General features: G+C 35.9%; 1 protein-coding gene across 2 annotated transcripts in view; it reads left to right on the forward strand.

The window, feature by feature from the left end:
- The window catches only part of IL1RAPL1 (interleukin 1 receptor accessory protein-like 1), a 762,019-nt gene that overhangs the window by 403,744 nt on the left and 340,510 nt on the right, over positions 1-17,765 (forward strand). For both annotated transcript variants that reach the window (XM_014948366.1, XM_014948367.1), the window contains exon 3: positions 12,209-12,488. In XM_014948366.1, coding sequence (XP_014803852.1) covers positions 12,209-12,488 — 280 coding nt within the window. The remainder of the gene's footprint in view (positions 1-12,208; positions 12,489-17,765) is intronic.

Raw genomic sequence — 17,765 nt, forward strand, 5'->3', positions numbered from 1 at the left:
GACCCTCAAATTGCACAGCTCCAATTTTACAGATTTCAGTCTCATAGGTATTCTCTACACTGTGCAGCAAAATTCATCATTAATAATTAAATCGTGCATTTAAGTGTGTGTATATGCGCAGAGGAGGATAGTGAGGATAGATAGAAGGTGAATTAGTTACTAAATTGAACAATCCCTGAAGAAATTTCAAATAATCACAGATCAAAATCTATTTCAGCTCTGTGACCTTATCTTGAAAAATATACTAGCATTTTCTTTACCTCGGTGCATTTGAGGTAGGAAAAAGGCTGCACAGAGATCAAACAGAGTGAAGCATCACTCAATAAAAGGTACTCTCAGTGGAGTATTTGGGTTATAAGGTGCTCTTACAACCATTTATAATTTCATTGAATTCCTTTATAAAAATGTTCGTTCCCTCAGTGACTGGAAAGGTGTAGTATTAGTTTGTAGGCCAGTTTCTTTAATTTAAAACATGGACATTTCTATTTAGTTTTTTTACACTAGTAGATTTTTGATCATATTCAGAAAAAATTGTTCACTTATTAAAAGTAGCTCAGTTTTCCCTGTAACTCAAGTATAAGCATATGTAAAAGCACAGAGAGTAAGAAATTCCTTATGATGTTTATCATAAGTGCAGTCTTGCCCAGTGCCAACTCTGGACTAAAGGCATCTTAATCCTCAGACAGGCATGTGACTACTTGGCTTAACTGAAAGCATAGTTTATTATTATATTATAGTGTTTATATTATATTATAGTGTTTTGAATTTCATGGGAAAAATAATTCTTCCTTTAAAGAAAAAATAAGACAGGGTAGGGGGCAGACATTGCTACGATCCTGTATGATGCTATAATCCCTAGTCCTGTTATCTTGTGTGCCATGCTTCTTTGGATGATATATCCTGTACAGATCCATCTAATGACTAAGAAAGCACAAACTAACATGTCACAGAAAATAGTTACAGATCAGCTAAGGAATCTGTCTAACCTGTGGAAGAGAATGAACCATGAGATTCAATTTATTTGAAGCAACGGGGCAGCATTCTGAAATTCATAGTTGTAATTTTTACTCTGGAAAGCATTTTTAAGGAAAATTTAAGATTTAGGACAGTTAAAAACAATTAAAATACAGGGATTTTGTTGTTGCTACCTGTTGATTAAGTTAACTATGCTGCACACCATAAACAAAGATGACAGCAACAACAAAAAGGTCCCCCAGCCTTAACCACTAAGAAGCGTGGCTGCTAGGGCAAATCTGAGCCATCTGACCTGATCATGAGTCCCAGTGGAAGTGTAGGAAAAAGCAGTTCCACAATCAAATAAATATTGTCTGTTCATTAAACCAGAATGAAAAATGTATTTGCTAAAGTATCAAAAATATGTCTTTCATTTGAAGATTACCATTTTTTCTGATTGAAAATGTTCTCAGTATTTCATTCAAAAAATATTTCTACTCTATTCATTGAATCAGGATGAAAAAACGTATTTGAATATTAGAATTTGCTTTGTTTGCTTTGTCAAAGACCTCTTAATTTTGTTTTGGAGTTGTTCTGGAATACAGCAGAAGGAAGGAAAGAGAAATTATCTGGTTTGATTTCACCTTTGAAATCAATGCAACTAGGCACATCCATAAAGGTACCCGAGGAAACTTTTTACCTGACTCTTGTGAGATTTGGATTCTTAACTCAATTAAATCCATTCTATTTCTTTAGATTTGCTTCCACCAAAACATTCATGTTAAGCTTTAAAGTAAGCTTTGGTGAAAGCAGCAAAGTTTTCTTTTCAAACTCAAATAGTATTGATTTTAATTTCCTTTGCCTAATGAGATTAAAGTACTGAACTACTGTATTACTCTGGTGACCTCTTTCTCTTTGGTAAGCTGTCTCAAGTGTGGCAAACATGTGGCATATGGGAACAAAGGAAATGTCAAACTGGGGAGCAAAGATTTACAAAATTTAATATCTTTCATAAGCTTTAGCCTCTAGACTTAATATGGACCAAAAAAAAAAAAAGGAAGGAAAATGCCAGATGCTATAATAATATGGGTTCTTCTAAAACGGAAAAAAGCGTACAAACAGATTTATAATGACTTTTTGTAATCCATGGAGTGCAGATTTACTGTAGTTAATATTTTCTCTTTAAAGTTCAGTTAATATTGTTGTCCCTTGCTAAGTCTTTCATGAAGTTCCTATTGGCTTTAAACTACCATGTTTTGTACTTGGTAGCATCTGTAGGAAAAGAGCATATATCATAAGGAGTTCTTCAATTAAAAATTAATTTCTATTTCATAAGTAAATGTGTTCTTTCTTTACCAGTTTGGTGATAAATTACTGCAGTGTTGCACATATCTGGAAAATTTTCTTGTAGTTTTGTGGAACAAGCATACTTTTTTCTCCCCCCCTTCCCCTAGTCAGTTATATTCCACTTTTGTTAGTCATTAAATAACAAAATTTTTCATATAAAAGGGAATCTACTTAAATTAAAAAATTCCAAACTGATAATGGCTAAGTTTCTTATTTTGGCTAGTATGTCTTTGCTTATTGTTGTGGTACTGGGTGCTGTATTGTGAATTGGTAGTAAATTTCAGAGTAATATCAAGAATTTGTTTTTCCAATGAACCATTCACACAGAAAATTTTAAAGGGCTCTTGGGATTAAAAACAAATGCAAAAGAGAATAGAAATATGTCCCTTTCTGAACCTGGGATGCTTGTATACATGTACGCAAAGTAGTATAGCAAAAAGCTAGTTAGTTAGCAGTGTATATTTTTTACAATTTATTAAGATATGTAATTGCTTAACATAGAATAGACTTCTCTCTGTTAAAAAGGACAACTATGTTTTAAAGCAAAAGTGTCACTTGCTAAAGAAACAGCTATATGGAGGGTGCAGTTCGGGGTTTTTTTCTGTCTTTATATACTCCTGTCTGAAGGTAGGGTAATGCAGATCCTGGTCTGACCTGTCCTGTGAAAAAACCCTCATGTCTCCCAATGCAATGGTGCTCATTACTAGGCCACACACTGGTGCCATGACAACCATAACCAGGCCATAACGCAGTTGCCCTTCCTGACTTCTGTGCCCCTGTGCCTCCCTCCTTCTTCTCAGGCTCAGCCTTTGGGTTCAACTCTGCTCCACTTCTGTCCAAGAACATCTACGGGGGAAGATGTTGTTCTTTCCTCAAGCGTTTAAAATGTTTCTGGTGTGTCTCAAACCCACTGATGACTACCAAAGCCTTACTTAATGGGTTTCTGGTGGGACTATGTATTTGTATTAACTTATTGATATAAATATTGACATCATATCCCTGTCCAAGAACATTGTAATTACTAGGTCAGGTCTTTTATGTGCAAATGCACACACAGTTAATCAAATTGAAGCAGTGATGCACACTGAAGAGTATTTAAAAATGCTTGTCAGCTTTGGGAGAAATAAATAACTTTGTCATGTTGAGTAAAGAAAAAGAAAATCCTTCCTAGAACTGCTTTATGCTCTTAAATGTTATACTGTATTTTAACTTCTATTTAATTGCAGGTATAGATACAAATATCTGTCTGACACATTTAGGGCTTTAAGTAAATCTGTGTCTACAGCTTGAGTCATACAGTTAACATATACTTTGACAGAATATTGATATTTTCAATCCAAGATCACAGTTTCATTTAACTCTCTCCCAGAACTTTAACAGTGAAAGTAATGTGGAACAGATTAATAAATAGAAATACATAGTTTTTCTAAAAAATATTGCTGGCAACCTCATGGCCTATGTATAGTTAATAATTATATGGTTAGAACTTTTAATCTTTGAAACCTTAAAGTAGAAAATGACCCGTTGATTCAAAAACTTGTTCAAATAGTGTTTCTTTGGGTCTCAGCTCTTCTGAACCATTCACTACAATGCTTTTTGTTTCCGCATGTTTCCTACATAGTCATGATAATGCAGCTTGAGAAATTTCCAGCTGCTATGTCACAGCAACAAGGTGTTTGCACTCTCCTATGCATATATCATAATTTGATTAATTTTAATCCTCTTGTATTAGGAACTAATCTGCTGAATTTTCTCATATTTACTCGAAGTAGAGAGTCCTTACATACTGAGTTACCACAGTTCAGCTGATATTCAGAAAATTGTGTGCGATATTCAGCAGTTGCTATTCAAGTGCTACTGAAATTCAAACATGAAGAAATCTTGATCTTCCCCTTAATCTCCAAAATGAAGCTACTGGAGAACAAATGTATTTTCAGAAGCAGTTTCAATAATAAGAGGTTATGGAAGAGATTAAATAATTTGCCATCTGCTATACAACATGATACACCAGTATGTTCCAGATTTCTTTTCTTGGAAATCTTCTTTCTAAAAGCCATCCTTATGTTCATTTTTTAGAAATTAGTGTAACCACTTCCTATGGTAGTTTCTCTTCAGGTTGTCTTAGTATTTTGTTTTAGTCATTTGCAGTTCCAGAGGGAAATCTAAGACCAATGCATACCAGACTTCATTTCCTCCCATAGAAATGTTGAGATTCTGTATCTAAATCACATAGCAAACAATACAAATTTTATGACATTAGCACTGAGTAGAGCTTATCTTTGAAAATAAACCATAACACATTCGGGGAGCAGGGAGGAAAGAGACTTGTATTCTTAACATCCAAAAAGAATTGCAGAAATTCTAGCATAACCACATAAGAAACAGAAGATGTAGAAGTGTCCTTAAATAAAGATGTATAGTAGATAAAATGCACAAGAAACAATTAATTCCAGGTGGGCACTAATCATTAATGCAGTTTAACACCAGGCTTTGACAATTAATCTAGTAAACAAACTCTTGTGGTTTTTGGTTGTTGATTACATTATGCTGCCATATTTATGCTGTAACTGTGAATGTACATATGGTCTCTGAGCTGAAAATGAATAACTGGAAGAAGGTAGCACTAGAAGCACTCAAAAAATTAGGTATCTGTGTACTGAGTCTGGCTGTGAGGGAGTTATTTTTATTCAAAGCAGCCTGAATGGTGACATGTTTTGGATTTGTGACTAGAATGGTGTTGATAACACACCTGCTTCCAATCAGTGTTTGCACCACATCAGGACTTCTCTTTTTCCCATTCCCTAAAACAAGTAGGCTTGGGGATTGTAGGTAGGAGATTGTGAGGGGACACAGCCAGAGCTGTTGACCTGAACTGGCTAAAGGGATATTCCACACCAAATAATGTCACACTAAGCAATAAAAATGGGGAGGTTTGGGTTTTCAAGGTAGCCATTGCTGAGAGACTAGCTTGTAGGAGGTAGTGAGTGCCTTTGCATGACCTGGTTTGTTTGTTTTTTTCTCATTCCTTCACTTCTTAAACTATTTTTATCTTGATCAATGAGTTTTCTTGCTTTTGCTCTTCCTATTCTCTTCCCTGTACTGTTGCATATGGGGCTTAGTGGTTGAGAAGCTGTGTGGCTGCTTGGCTGCTGGCTGGGGTCAACCCAACAGAACCTGATAGGTTGTTATGGGCTAGGCTACCTTTAAATATGTGTTTACTAAGAATTCTGTTTTAATTAATGTAGTGAACCAGAAAAAAAGGGTTTGGAAGAAGAAAGAGGGACTGAGAAACATCAAGGAAGAATTTTTGGTTTATAGTACAAATTTAGGAAGTTCAGCGTGCACTTGCTTTTCCTTTGGTTCTCTGTCTTACATAGTATGTTTGTGCAATTTTTTTCTTAAAAATAACTTTCAAGTTTTAACTTTTTCTACAACATGATAGTGATAATTAAAGGATTAGTATTAATTCAGACAAATAGAGTATTTATTTTTAGGTAAAAGAGAGAATGACATAAAAGCTTCCCACCAGACAGACATAAAGGTATTTTCACCCTTTTCTTCCTCTTAGAAGTCCAATACCTGGGCATATGTAAACTGTTTCATGTTAGTGCAGTATTCTGAAGCCAAGACATATAGCATTTTAAATTAATTCATGGCAAATCATAGCTTTCTTTTTTCCATTACTCCTGTTCCTGTGGGCTAGTGCATTTGCGAAGGTTTTCTGCCACTTTTAAAACTTCTCTCAAGTAGGGCTGGGACAATTGCAATTTTTAGGAGCTAGCTTCCACAGATGATGGTATCCAAAATAATTTTTCTGGTTCCCTCACATGTCTGTAAACATCTTCTTTTCCCTTACGGGCACCCCTCCATGACAACCACTGCACACTTCTGAGTGCTTGCAGACTGAGAAGGAAATATGTAAGTTTTTAGCCTACAACATAATTTTTGCAAGAGTTTTCAATATAGTGAAAAATGAGATTTCAAAATGAAAGTGCTATCTCAAACAGAAGTGCAGCATAGTTATGTGCAAAGCTATAATGGCAGTCTTAGTGCAAAAGGAAATTTTATCATGTATAAAATATACTTGATGTGGTCATTTGAAAACATTATTACTAATGACAAATCCATATTTTTTTCATGTTTCCAATTTTATACTAGTAGTTTTTTGAAAGTACAAAGTCTAAGTGGTCCAAGAATAGAACTGACTTCATTCTCTTTCTCATCTGCATAGTGTGTTGCATCTCTAAGCTCTGCTTCTTCATTCCTGTCGGAGTTCATTTTTATATCAAATAAAAGGATAGACAAACCAAAAATAGGTAATCTTTGCATTTCTTCATGAGAACACACACTGGAATACCATTTGTTATGCTGCATAGAGCTAATTGGCCCAGGCACTGTAATGAGTGTGCTATAAAGTAACAAAATCTTTCATTTTTTTAGTGCTAGCTAGTCTAAGCGAAAAGCAAAAAGAATCAACTAGGGTAAAAGATAATCCAGAACAGACTGATAGTTTTAACTTTTTGGGTTTTGTACTAAATATTGTTGTGAAAATTGTTTTAAAGAAAGCAATCCTTAATCTTATGCATCATTTTATAAACTTTTGAAAAGTTGTTTTATGAACAGCACTTTAAGGAAAGCCTGTTTTCTTGATTAGATTATGCCCCATACATCTCCACACTTCTCAAAAATCTGAGCTGCACTGCTACTATAACCTTTTTTCACTTTCTCTACCTATTATATTTACTCTCCCTACATCCTGCTATCTTATATCCACTAATGCCCTCGACAAGTTCCTGGCTCTATGAACTGCAACTAGTGCTTTCTCCCTTAGGTATCCGTTTTTCAAAATTTATGAGATCACTTTTTTTTTCTCAGATTTGGTGGCGAATTGCTAATGTGTTCAAAAATACTGAAGTGGCTGACAAAAAAATAGAAGGCACAGTGCCATTGCATAAACTTCTCTGTCAGAAATTACATTAAGAACAGAATTATAAACACAGATAAGCAGGAAAAAATGGATGTGTTGATTTTTGTTTTATCAAATATTATTAAATGCAATAAATTTAGGATAATTTACTGTTACTCTTATAAGTGTTTTAGGAGAACTGTTTTCAACTGCCAGATCTAAATTGTTTAGATGTCCAGAATTCAGATTTCTACCAATGTATTGGAAATCTGAAGACCTCTACTAATTCTGAATCCTATAAATTGAAATTAGGCTTTTGAATTAAGTCAGGCTATAGCAATGGGCCCAGGAGCTATTAGCTTTATTTTTTTCTCATTTTCATCCTTGAAAACAATACATGTGATCCTGAAAAATGAAGGGAAAGACATTCTCAGTAATGTTAAATATTCTGTGTGCTGAGTCCTATCAGCAAATACAGCCTGCAAAAAGCTTGTTTATCCAGCAGAACAATCTCATTATTAGGACGGTGATGTAGTGTGGTTTACTTCATACCCTGAAATCACTCAAGGGAATAACTGAGTGAATGATATTCATTCTGGACCCTGTATTGTGCTATTATGTGTAGCAATAACTGGTAGCATATTAAAATAGAGATCAGGGGCTACAACCATTCATTTGAAGGCAGTTCTGAAATTTCAAACCTGTTCAATTATCCAAGTGTTTTTCAATTCATAAAATAAAATAAAAGATGATTGACTACCTGATGATGTTATGATAGAAATAAAAACATTTGATAATCTTGAATGCATTTTTTTTTCCACAGTTGTTTTGTGCCAGCATAAATTTAAGTGTTAATTGTGTGTTTGTAGCAGCCATAACTAGGAAGGGAAACACAAGATATTTTCTTTAGTCAATCCCCTACTTATACACAAAGAAAAGAAAGAAAATCCAGTCAAAATAGAAATGGACCACAGTTAGAATAAAAAGCTGAATAGAAATCCCTCAATCTATTTAATATTAACAACTCTGGATGAACATGAAACTTTTAGTCTTCTCTGTGCCTATTTATGAAGACAGTAACACAGGTGTTTAATATGCAAATATGTAACATTTTAAGGTGCCAATGTCAATAGAAAAATCTAAAGATTGCTATGAATGTAAAAGGCATCATGAGTGTAATTAGTCTTTGGTTCTTTGAAAATGTATCTTTACATGCTTCAAAGAAGTTGGAAATCAGGATTTTAATTGAGTTTCTGATATATCCAAGTTTTCCTAGAATGAAAAATGTACATATACTCTATACACTACATGTGTGCTATCATCTGTGTGAGTGTTCACAAAAACCTTATTTTTAAGAACATGACAGTCTTTTTTTTCTTTCCTTTATTTGGCTTTAAGCCTCTATTTATACTCAGTTACAGTGGAATAGGAGCATTTCAAGCACAGATAGACAGTTGTCTCCTGAAATATCACTGTTACCACAAAGTGTCACAGGAGGGTGTCTCTGTCTGATGATAAGAATGATGAACTTGTATTGTATCTGTCAGAACTGCATTAGCACCTTCACATAAGTGAAGGCACATTGGCTGAGGAGTCGTGTGAGGTATTTCCTGGAAGATTTTTAGGGTATTAAAGCTTCCAGCTGTAATGAGGTTAATATCTCACCTAAGTGACTTGAATGTGAGTGTTGGCAGAGTCTAACTGGTATAACATTTCTGTAAAACAGGAAGAGAAACACTGTCATGTTCACTTCATTGAAAGACCACATTGAGAAGAGGACAAATGTTTTCTTAAAATTGTCACTGAATGTAACTGAAATAAATTGCAGAATCAAAAAACGGCTGAGGTTGACAGGGGCCGCTGGTCCAAACCCCTGCTCAAGTAGCGCCACCTAGAGCTCCTTGCCCAGGAACATGTCTAGCTGGCTTTTGATTACATCCAAGGATGGAGACTCCACAACCTCCCTGAGCAATCTGTGCCAGGGTTTAGTCACCCTCACAATGAAAATTGTTTCCTGATGTTCAGACAGAACCTCCTGTGTTTCAGTTTGTGCTCATTGCTTCTGGTCCTGTCATCATGAACCACTGAAAATAACCTGGCATTGTTCTCTTTGCACCCTTCCTTGATGTATTTATATACATTGATAAGAGCCTCCCTGAGCCTTCACTTCTCCAGACTGAACAGTCCCAGCCTGTGCTTATAGGAGAGATACTCCAGTCTCTTAACAATCTTCATGGTCCTTTGTTGGGCTATCTCCAGCGTGTCCGTGTCTCTCTTGTATTGAGGAGCCCAGAACTGGACATAGCACTCCAGGTGTGGCCTCAACAGTGCTGAACAGAGGGAAGGATCACTTGCCTATGCTTGCTGCATTTGACTAATGCAGCTAAACACACCATTGGTCTTTTTTCCTGCAAGGTCATATTGCTGGTTTATGTTCACCTTGGTGTCCATCAGGACTCAGGTCCTTCATATTTGCTTGAGTTGATGTTCTCTTAAACTATGTTGTGAGACATATTGATGTAGTTATAGACAAAAAATGACCAAATAGTTTGGCAGATAGTTACCTTAAAAAGTAATGTTGATTGTACTTCCTGATATGAAGTCTTAATGTGAAACTTTATACAATTCTATGCTTTGAAGAGTTTGCCCTTTGTATTCTCTTTCCATAGAAACGTCATCCATTTTATATACTTGAAATAACTACTTCACAGAGCATTAATGTAAATACAATGCCTACGTATTCAAACTATTGTTAACATTCTCCTTAAAACTCAGAAACTGAATTTCGATAATGTTAATTTTCGAAAGTTTGGTAATGTTCTCTCTGTTTCTGCGTGTGAGTATAGAATATCGGCTAGCATGTTTGCTTAAGCCTACTAAACTGGACGGCAGGTGATCTGTTGCACTTTTTAATGAGGAATAGCGTGCTGAAATAAAGCTAAGGCTATCTACCCTGCATGGTTAAGCCCCATTCAATACAAAGGCTTGAAACAGGGTTGGTGTTATTCTGCAATATGTTCTCATGGATTTGCCAAGCTCAAGGAGCTGAGAACCATTAACACTGATTATTCTGAGAATGAAAACATGACTACCAGACTAATATTATAAACTAAAGTGTACTGACTTAATTAGGCATTGAAAGCCAAGATTACAATTTGATAATACAGTATAATGAAGAAGCTATTACCTAGTAACTTTTATAATGGAATTAATGCTGCTTTGAGGTGCATGTTAATTCATTTTTGGCATGGGGATTTTGAACCAGAGAGAAATAGAATCAGATCAGAGAGAGAACATTCTTTCAGAAAAGTAAAAAATGAAATGATCAAAGATGAAAATGAATTCTGAAATAAATGGAAGTTAGTTTCTTGGAAATTAGTGGAGGAAGCTGATAGTGTAGCCTTGTCTCTGTTCACTTCAGTTTCTGCAAGAGTATATCTATGTCTTAATTGTAATGATAACTAATTTTTATGGACTGTTGGGTAGGAAAAATCGGAACAGGGGCATATTATTGTCCCTGGTCTTAAAAGTAAACAGGCAGAGACAATCCAAAGACACATCAAATATTTCTCTGTGTGAATTCTGTTCACAATGCAAATTGATTCTAAAGTTTTGGAGGTTTTTTCCTCCGTATTTTAGTAATGTGTGGCAGTGTTTGTGTCTTCCTTATTTAATATGTAGAATAACTGTTGGGGTATTATCCAAATGTCACTAACTGGCATGCTATTCTCCAAAGCATTGTCTATCTTTAAAGTGCTAATACTGCTTTACCTTGTGCAGTAGCTTGAATTCTCCATTAAAGCCAGTATTCAACCAACTTTAGGGTGAGGCATTCAACTTTAGCTGTGTGAAAGTTGATTTTCTAAGGTAGCTAGCTGTCCAAGCTCTTTTAAAGTTAACAAAGAGAAGTGGCAAATTGCATGAGTCATAGACATTCATTTTAAGATGAGAGAAGTTGTTCTTTGGATATATTGATTGCTTTCTATTCAGTGGAGTGAGGGCCTGATCAACTAGCTGAGGTTGGACATCGAGTTTTTAAGTGAATGAACCTAATAGTGAATTTCCGTGGCTGAATTTCCTTAACAAAAAACCCATAAGCTTTTTTAAGGAAACCATTATATCCCTATACCTGTTGTTGTTTTGGTATTCTTAACTAAAAACAATGGAGGGGGAAGTTGGATTTTTTGTGTGTGTGGTTTGTTGGTTTTTTTTGAAAGTCAAACAAATCTAGTATTGCCTTCTGATGAACAGTTATTGTGGGACAGAATTGGTACTGGCCAATGTTATTCAAGAGGTGAAGAATATCAAAATTTTCTAGAATTATTGCTAATATAGGAAAAAAAAAACAAACATTAATCAATTAATTTGTAATGTACTTCTAGAAAGTTGGGAATTCCAAGTAAGATCTGTTGAATTTGTTCTTGAATAATCCAGTATAAATACTGGCAATAGTTTTCCCGGCATTGTCTTTTTGCACATTTTGCTCTTTTTGCTCCTACTATTAAGAGAGTCTCTTCTCCTCCTTCAAAGCTAACTTGAACTTTCACACTTTCTGTTTCAGGCTGGAGTTCCTTGTCCTAATGTTTTCTGAGACTAATACCTTCTTTCATTTATATGGTTACCCTGCAGGTATTTGATTAATGGAATTCACAGGTTGTGACACCTTGTGTAGCACATGGCCTCTGTGTTGCACCAATTTCACTCCAGTGTTTTATAACTGGTCATGCTGGAGTTCCACAAAAGGAAAAGAAAGCAATTGCTCAGTTATCTCAGAAAATACCAACATTTAACACAAAAATCTCGCAATAACTGTGTTCTGCATAGACAAGTACATGATGTTAATGGTGTGAAAATGCAGTTAATTTTTCGGGGTTCAGAAGAGTACTGCTCTCTCAATGGACCTTTTCTCAAATGCAATGCTTTCCCACAGTAAGTGCTACTGTTTGAATAGGGGTCTCTGAAGCCTTTGATAATCTCTTGCCATTTTCTCTTCTCTTTTAGCTGATGGATGCACTGACTGGTCTGTGGATTACAAGAAATATCAAGTTCTAGTGGGAGAACCCGTTCGTATAAAATGTGCACTCTTTTATGGATATATTAGAGCTAATTACTCGCTAGCCCAAAGTGCTGGACTTAGTTTGATGTGGTACAAAAGCTCTGGACCTGGAGATTTTGAGGAACCTATAGCTTTTGATGGAACTAGAATGAGCAAAGAAGAAGACTCCATTTGGTTCCGACCAACAGTGGTACAAGACAGCGGGCTCTATGCATGTGTTATAAGGTACTGTATTTTAATATACTATATTTTAATTAACGAGATATGAAACATGGCTCTTAATACTGAGACTTTTGTGCCAAAGAAACATGTTTTCTGAGTGTGCTCTTTCTTCTTCTTCTCCTGGTACTCCCTTCCCTGAAGAGTTTCATGCTTAAGTAGAAATTACTATGGAGTATCTTGAACATTTTAATTTTTTTTGGTAAAAGTTTATGTAATTTATAGCAAAATGGGTGGGACTGGATGCATAAGTCATGTACTCCTGCTTCTGATTCTAATTTAACACTTCCAAATAACTATCCTAGAGTAAAAAGTTTCTTTTTCTCATCCAGATTTAATTTTATATGGATTTTGTGTAATGGTTTAATTTAATTCACTTTTTTCTGTAAAAAAATTGTTATTTGATGTAAAGTAGTGGCATCAAGGAAAATGGAAGCTGAAATTTCAGCATTTTTGCAGGCATATATCCTGTATAGTCACATCTGGCTTAATCCAATAATAGGGACTGAGTGCAAGATACTTTCCAAAGGTATTTAACCTTCTGATGCATCAAGCTTCATCACCATAACTTGAACTAGATTCTTCCTTCTGTTTTCCAAAGCAGGTGTTGTCTTGGTGATGTCTTACTGCATCTTTAAAAGGGTTTTGCACTGAGGTTTTGTTTCCAGCCCTTTGCAGTCAAAAAAGATCAAGGGCACTGAGGTTTTGTTTCCAGCCCTTTGCAGTCAAAAAAGATCAAGGCATTTTGACTAGATTTTCACTAGATATGAAATTATGCAAGTTAGAATTTGTACATAAAAAATACAAAGAAGAGTTGCTACTGACTCTTTAACAGTTTAAAACAATTGGTTATTGCAGTTAGTTGAACGGATGAAGTAGTGTCCCTCTGTGTCTGCATATCTATAAAAACGGTGTTGCTGCTCAGTGTTGCTGCTAGGAACACGCTATGAAGCTATTTTGATGTTGCAAGGAAAATAAGAAAACTGTTTTATACTTGGAAATGTTTAATGTCTACCACTTTTTTCTTCATTTTTTCTTTTTTTTTCTTTTTTGTTTTTCCTGGGGCTTGCTGTCCACATGGGTTATGTGTGGCAAAGGAGATTTTTACTAGATTATGTGTTTTAAAAACATTTGTTCTTTGAGCTCTTCACATAACCTGTGAGACATTTTGTATCACATCATTTGTTCAATAGCACTTTCAACATGGTTCTTCTGATGATGGTTTTCTTTAGAAGAAAAACACACAAACCTGCACTTTATGCTACTTAAGGAAAGTAGTTAGTTATGTATAGATTAATATTTTTTCAGATAAGTGTGTAACAGTAGCCATGAAAATGGCAACACTTATTTCAATTATTCCATAGTTTTATTTTAAATACCATAATTAATCCCCTCTGTTTAGATAAAGAAAAATTTAAATACTGATATTGCACTTTACAGCAAGTATAGATAAATGCTGAATTAAGATAATTAGCCATACTTTAAAATATATTTATCATGTCAACTTGTATCAATGCTTTTTCTACATGGTTTTCTTTTTACTTGGGAGTTAGGTAAGGGCATTTTCTAGTCTGCTTTAAGCTACATACTGCTTTCTTAGCACATGCTTGATTGCCAGCTGTCAGTGCTTATACATTGTAGATTGACAATAGATTTTTAAAAATACATTACTAATTAGCTTGTGATCCTGAATATTCTTATGAACAATTGCAAAGCCTTTCACCTTGAGGAGATCCACTAGAATAAGCAAGTATTGGTTAAAGGTTAGTTACTAAGAAGCCTCTGCTTGTTATATCAGTGTTTCAGATTTTGATTTAGATTTTAGTTTTCAGATTCAGATTAGACTTCAAATGCATGATCAAGATCATCTTTTATACATGTTTTGTGCATACAGTCAAAGGTTATATTGAAATAATTTTGAGTGCCTATTTAGAATCGAGTTTAAACCTTAATACTTTATTTTCCAGAGATAAACATGCATTTGATATTTTATTCTGAAATAAATAAAATTAATTACTCAACAATATAATGGCTCCCTTTTTTCCCCTCATTCCTTCAGATTCCTACACTATAAAGTGATTATCTGATGCAAAAAAAAAAAAAGTGAGGCTGAACTGACGCCATATGGCAAAATTATGTACTCTCTCTGTACTTCCAAATTTATTGCTACAGAAATATCTAGAAAAACCTATCCCATCAAATAGCTGTCTACTGCTCTTTACAGCTCTTTGGTCTCATCACTGAAATGAGAATGCTGAGCCCTGCTGTCAGTTTATACTTGGATACTGGTAGAATATACCAAAGAATCTGGAGAAGGATTTGTGAACAAGAGCTGTAATTTCTTTCACGGAACAAACTAAAAGTTGCAGGGATGGGATTTTTTTCTTACAGATTTGAAGTTTTTGTTTATTTTAATGGGGGTTTTAAACGCCTTCGGAATGATATTATAAACTATTTTAGATTTGAAGACTGAATTGAGAACTCAGAGGCTTAAAATTACCTAGTAGCAAACTTATGTTCAGTGTGATGTCTGCAATAACTTGAGTAGGAGAGGAAGGAGAAGAGATGTACCCGTGAAGTAATGAAGGCAGGCAGTAAAGGGCAAATGGGCAAAAGGAAAACTGTGCTTTGAATAAATGGTTCTGCCTAGTTTTTATTTCAAAATTACTTGAAGGGGTGGAACAGTGCAGTACTTACTATTTTCTTTACTCAGAATTTCCCTTCTTCACAATTCTGTGCCTTTGGTACATATGCCAACAGTAAGGAAGAGAAATGTATCTGTTGCAGGGAGTGTGTAGAGAACAACATGCTGGAACAGACTGTATGGCACTAAATGAACAATATTAAAAGGGTAGTTAGTGGACCAAACTAATTTCTACAGTAACTACATTACAGTAGAAAGAAGGGGTTTCACTGAGTAAAAATATTCACATTTTCAGTGAAAGTAACCAAGGGATAGTAGTGGACTGTCTCTTTTTCCTTTAGAAGCAAAGAGACAACCTTCATCTTTATTGACTAGTGTTCACAATGCTCTTACTTTTAATTTCTTATCCCTGCTTTTCTTCCTATGAGAAGCTGGCTGTCAGGGAGGAATTGAGAAAATCAAGACTGAGCCTTATTATCAAGGCACTGTGGCACACCCGTAGCTGCAGAAGAGGAGACAGACAGCTAGAAATAGCTTTCAGGTTACTACAGTCAGTACAGGGACTATGAGATGATTGGTAGAAAATGTATGAGCTTATACCCTGCTTTTAGGGAAAAAAATAATGTAGTTTGTTTCAGATATGGAACTGGATCATTCTGCTGCAACTTCTGTGTGCTTCAGTTTTAAGGAAGTAGAAGATATCTTATACCTTTCAGTGGACATCACATCACATGATTGCTTGTGGCTTATCATATATGGGCAGTAAATATAACCAGGCAAGCTGCAAAAGGGTTACTATGCTCAACTCAAACTCCCAGAAATTATGTATGTATAAGCACGTGGCATAGAGTAAGTAAGAATTAGTTTCTGACAAACTTTCTACCTCCTTTAATGTTACGATAAAGCTGAAATATTGTTCCTGTCAAATTGACATTTCCTTTGTGTTTTCATTTTTCCTTCCCTGCCTGGAGACTTCTATTACAGTATCTCCAATAATGGCCCAACCTAACATCAGCTCAGGTCATTGGGGCGTGAGAGGAAGGCTGGACTGGTATTTATGCTGAAGTGCTACAATGTGTTGTATTGCAAAAGATGAAATAGGTTTTTGTGATAGATTCAGCCAGAGTCTTGCATTGGCATGTCAGTTAAATAGAGTTTAGGAATCATCTCTATCACCACATACAACAGATGTGGCAATTCAGGCATCTGTTCTTACTAACTTTATTCCCCTAGATTTAGAGCTAGTGTATTTTCCCTTGTGGAAATCAGTTTGGACTTATAACATCTTCCTTTGTCCTCCATTTGTCCTTCATAATGATAGTGGTGGTATTCCATTAACTTTTTTAAAGTTGAGTCTTTGTGCAGACTTAATGTGTTTGGATGTTTACAAACTTTCATTGCTTTGAAAAGCTGTCATGTTTAGTGGGGAAAAATGCATACAGGCAACCAAGTCTTGTTCAGAAACATGAGAGTGACTATAAAGTAAGCATAAGATCCAGACAAAAATAGGTATCAATAGAAGTTTAAATAATGCCAAGTGAAAGATCCTACACATGGGTCAGGGCAGTCCCAAGTACAAATACAGGTTGGGCGGAGAATGGATTGAGAGCAGCCCTGAGGAAAAGGACTTGGGGGTGCTGGTGGATGATAAACTCAACATGAGCCTGCAATGTGCACTGGCAGCCCAGAAAGCCAATCACGCCCCAGGCTGCATCAAAACAAGTGTGGCCAGCAGATCAAGAGAAGTAATTCTGCTCCTCTACGCCAATTGGAGTACTGCATCCACCTCTGGGGCACCCAATGTAAGAAACACAAGGACCTGTTGGAGCCATTCCAGAGGAGGGCAATTCCAATGCTGAGAGGGCTGGAGCACCTCTCCTATGAGGACAGGCTGAGAGAGTCAGGGGTTGTTCAGTCTGGAGAAAAGAAGGCTCCAGGGAGACCTCATAGCACTCTTCCAGTACCTGAAAGTGGCCTACAGGAAACATGGGGAGGGACTCTTTTTCAGGGAGTGTAGCGATAGGACGAGGGGTAATGGTTTTAAACTGAAAGAGGGGAGATTTAGATTAGATATTAGGAAGAAATTCTTTACTGTGAGTTGTAAGACACTGGAACAAGTTGCCCAGAGGAGTTGTGGATGCCCCATCCCTGGAGGTGTTCAAGACCAGGCTGAATGGGGCTTTGAGCAATCTGGTCTAGTGTGAGGTGTCCCTGCCCATGGCAGGCGGGGGTGTGGAATTATATGACCTTCAAGGTCCCTTCCAATCCAAGCCATTCTATGATTATTTGATTCTGATTCTATGATTCTAACACATATTACAGATGAAAAACCTTCTTCAACTTTAACACTCTTAAAATAAATTCATTAGGTACTTATGAGCCATAATAATGCTGCCTATGGTTCATCCAGTGACACTCAGCTTTGAAGTTTCAAATTCAGATGATTGCCAGGATCAAACAGGGAATAACAGCAACTGTGGAGATGGTCCAAATCTATTTGCAGCCTCAGTCAGTAACAAACCTGAGCATCTGCTTGAGAGTCTTCAACCATTTCTATTAGTCACAATCTGGCATTTTAGACAAAGAGCAAATACAGTGAAGCATATAGAATTTTCTGGTTTTACTACAGAGAGAAAGAA

The sequence above is a fragment of the Calidris pugnax genome, unplaced genomic scaffold (assembly GCF_001431845.1).
Source record: "Calidris pugnax isolate Ruff unplaced genomic scaffold, ASM143184v1 scaffold164, whole genome shotgun sequence".
NCBI classification, from domain to species: domain Eukaryota; kingdom Metazoa; phylum Chordata; class Aves; order Charadriiformes; family Scolopacidae; genus Calidris; species Calidris pugnax.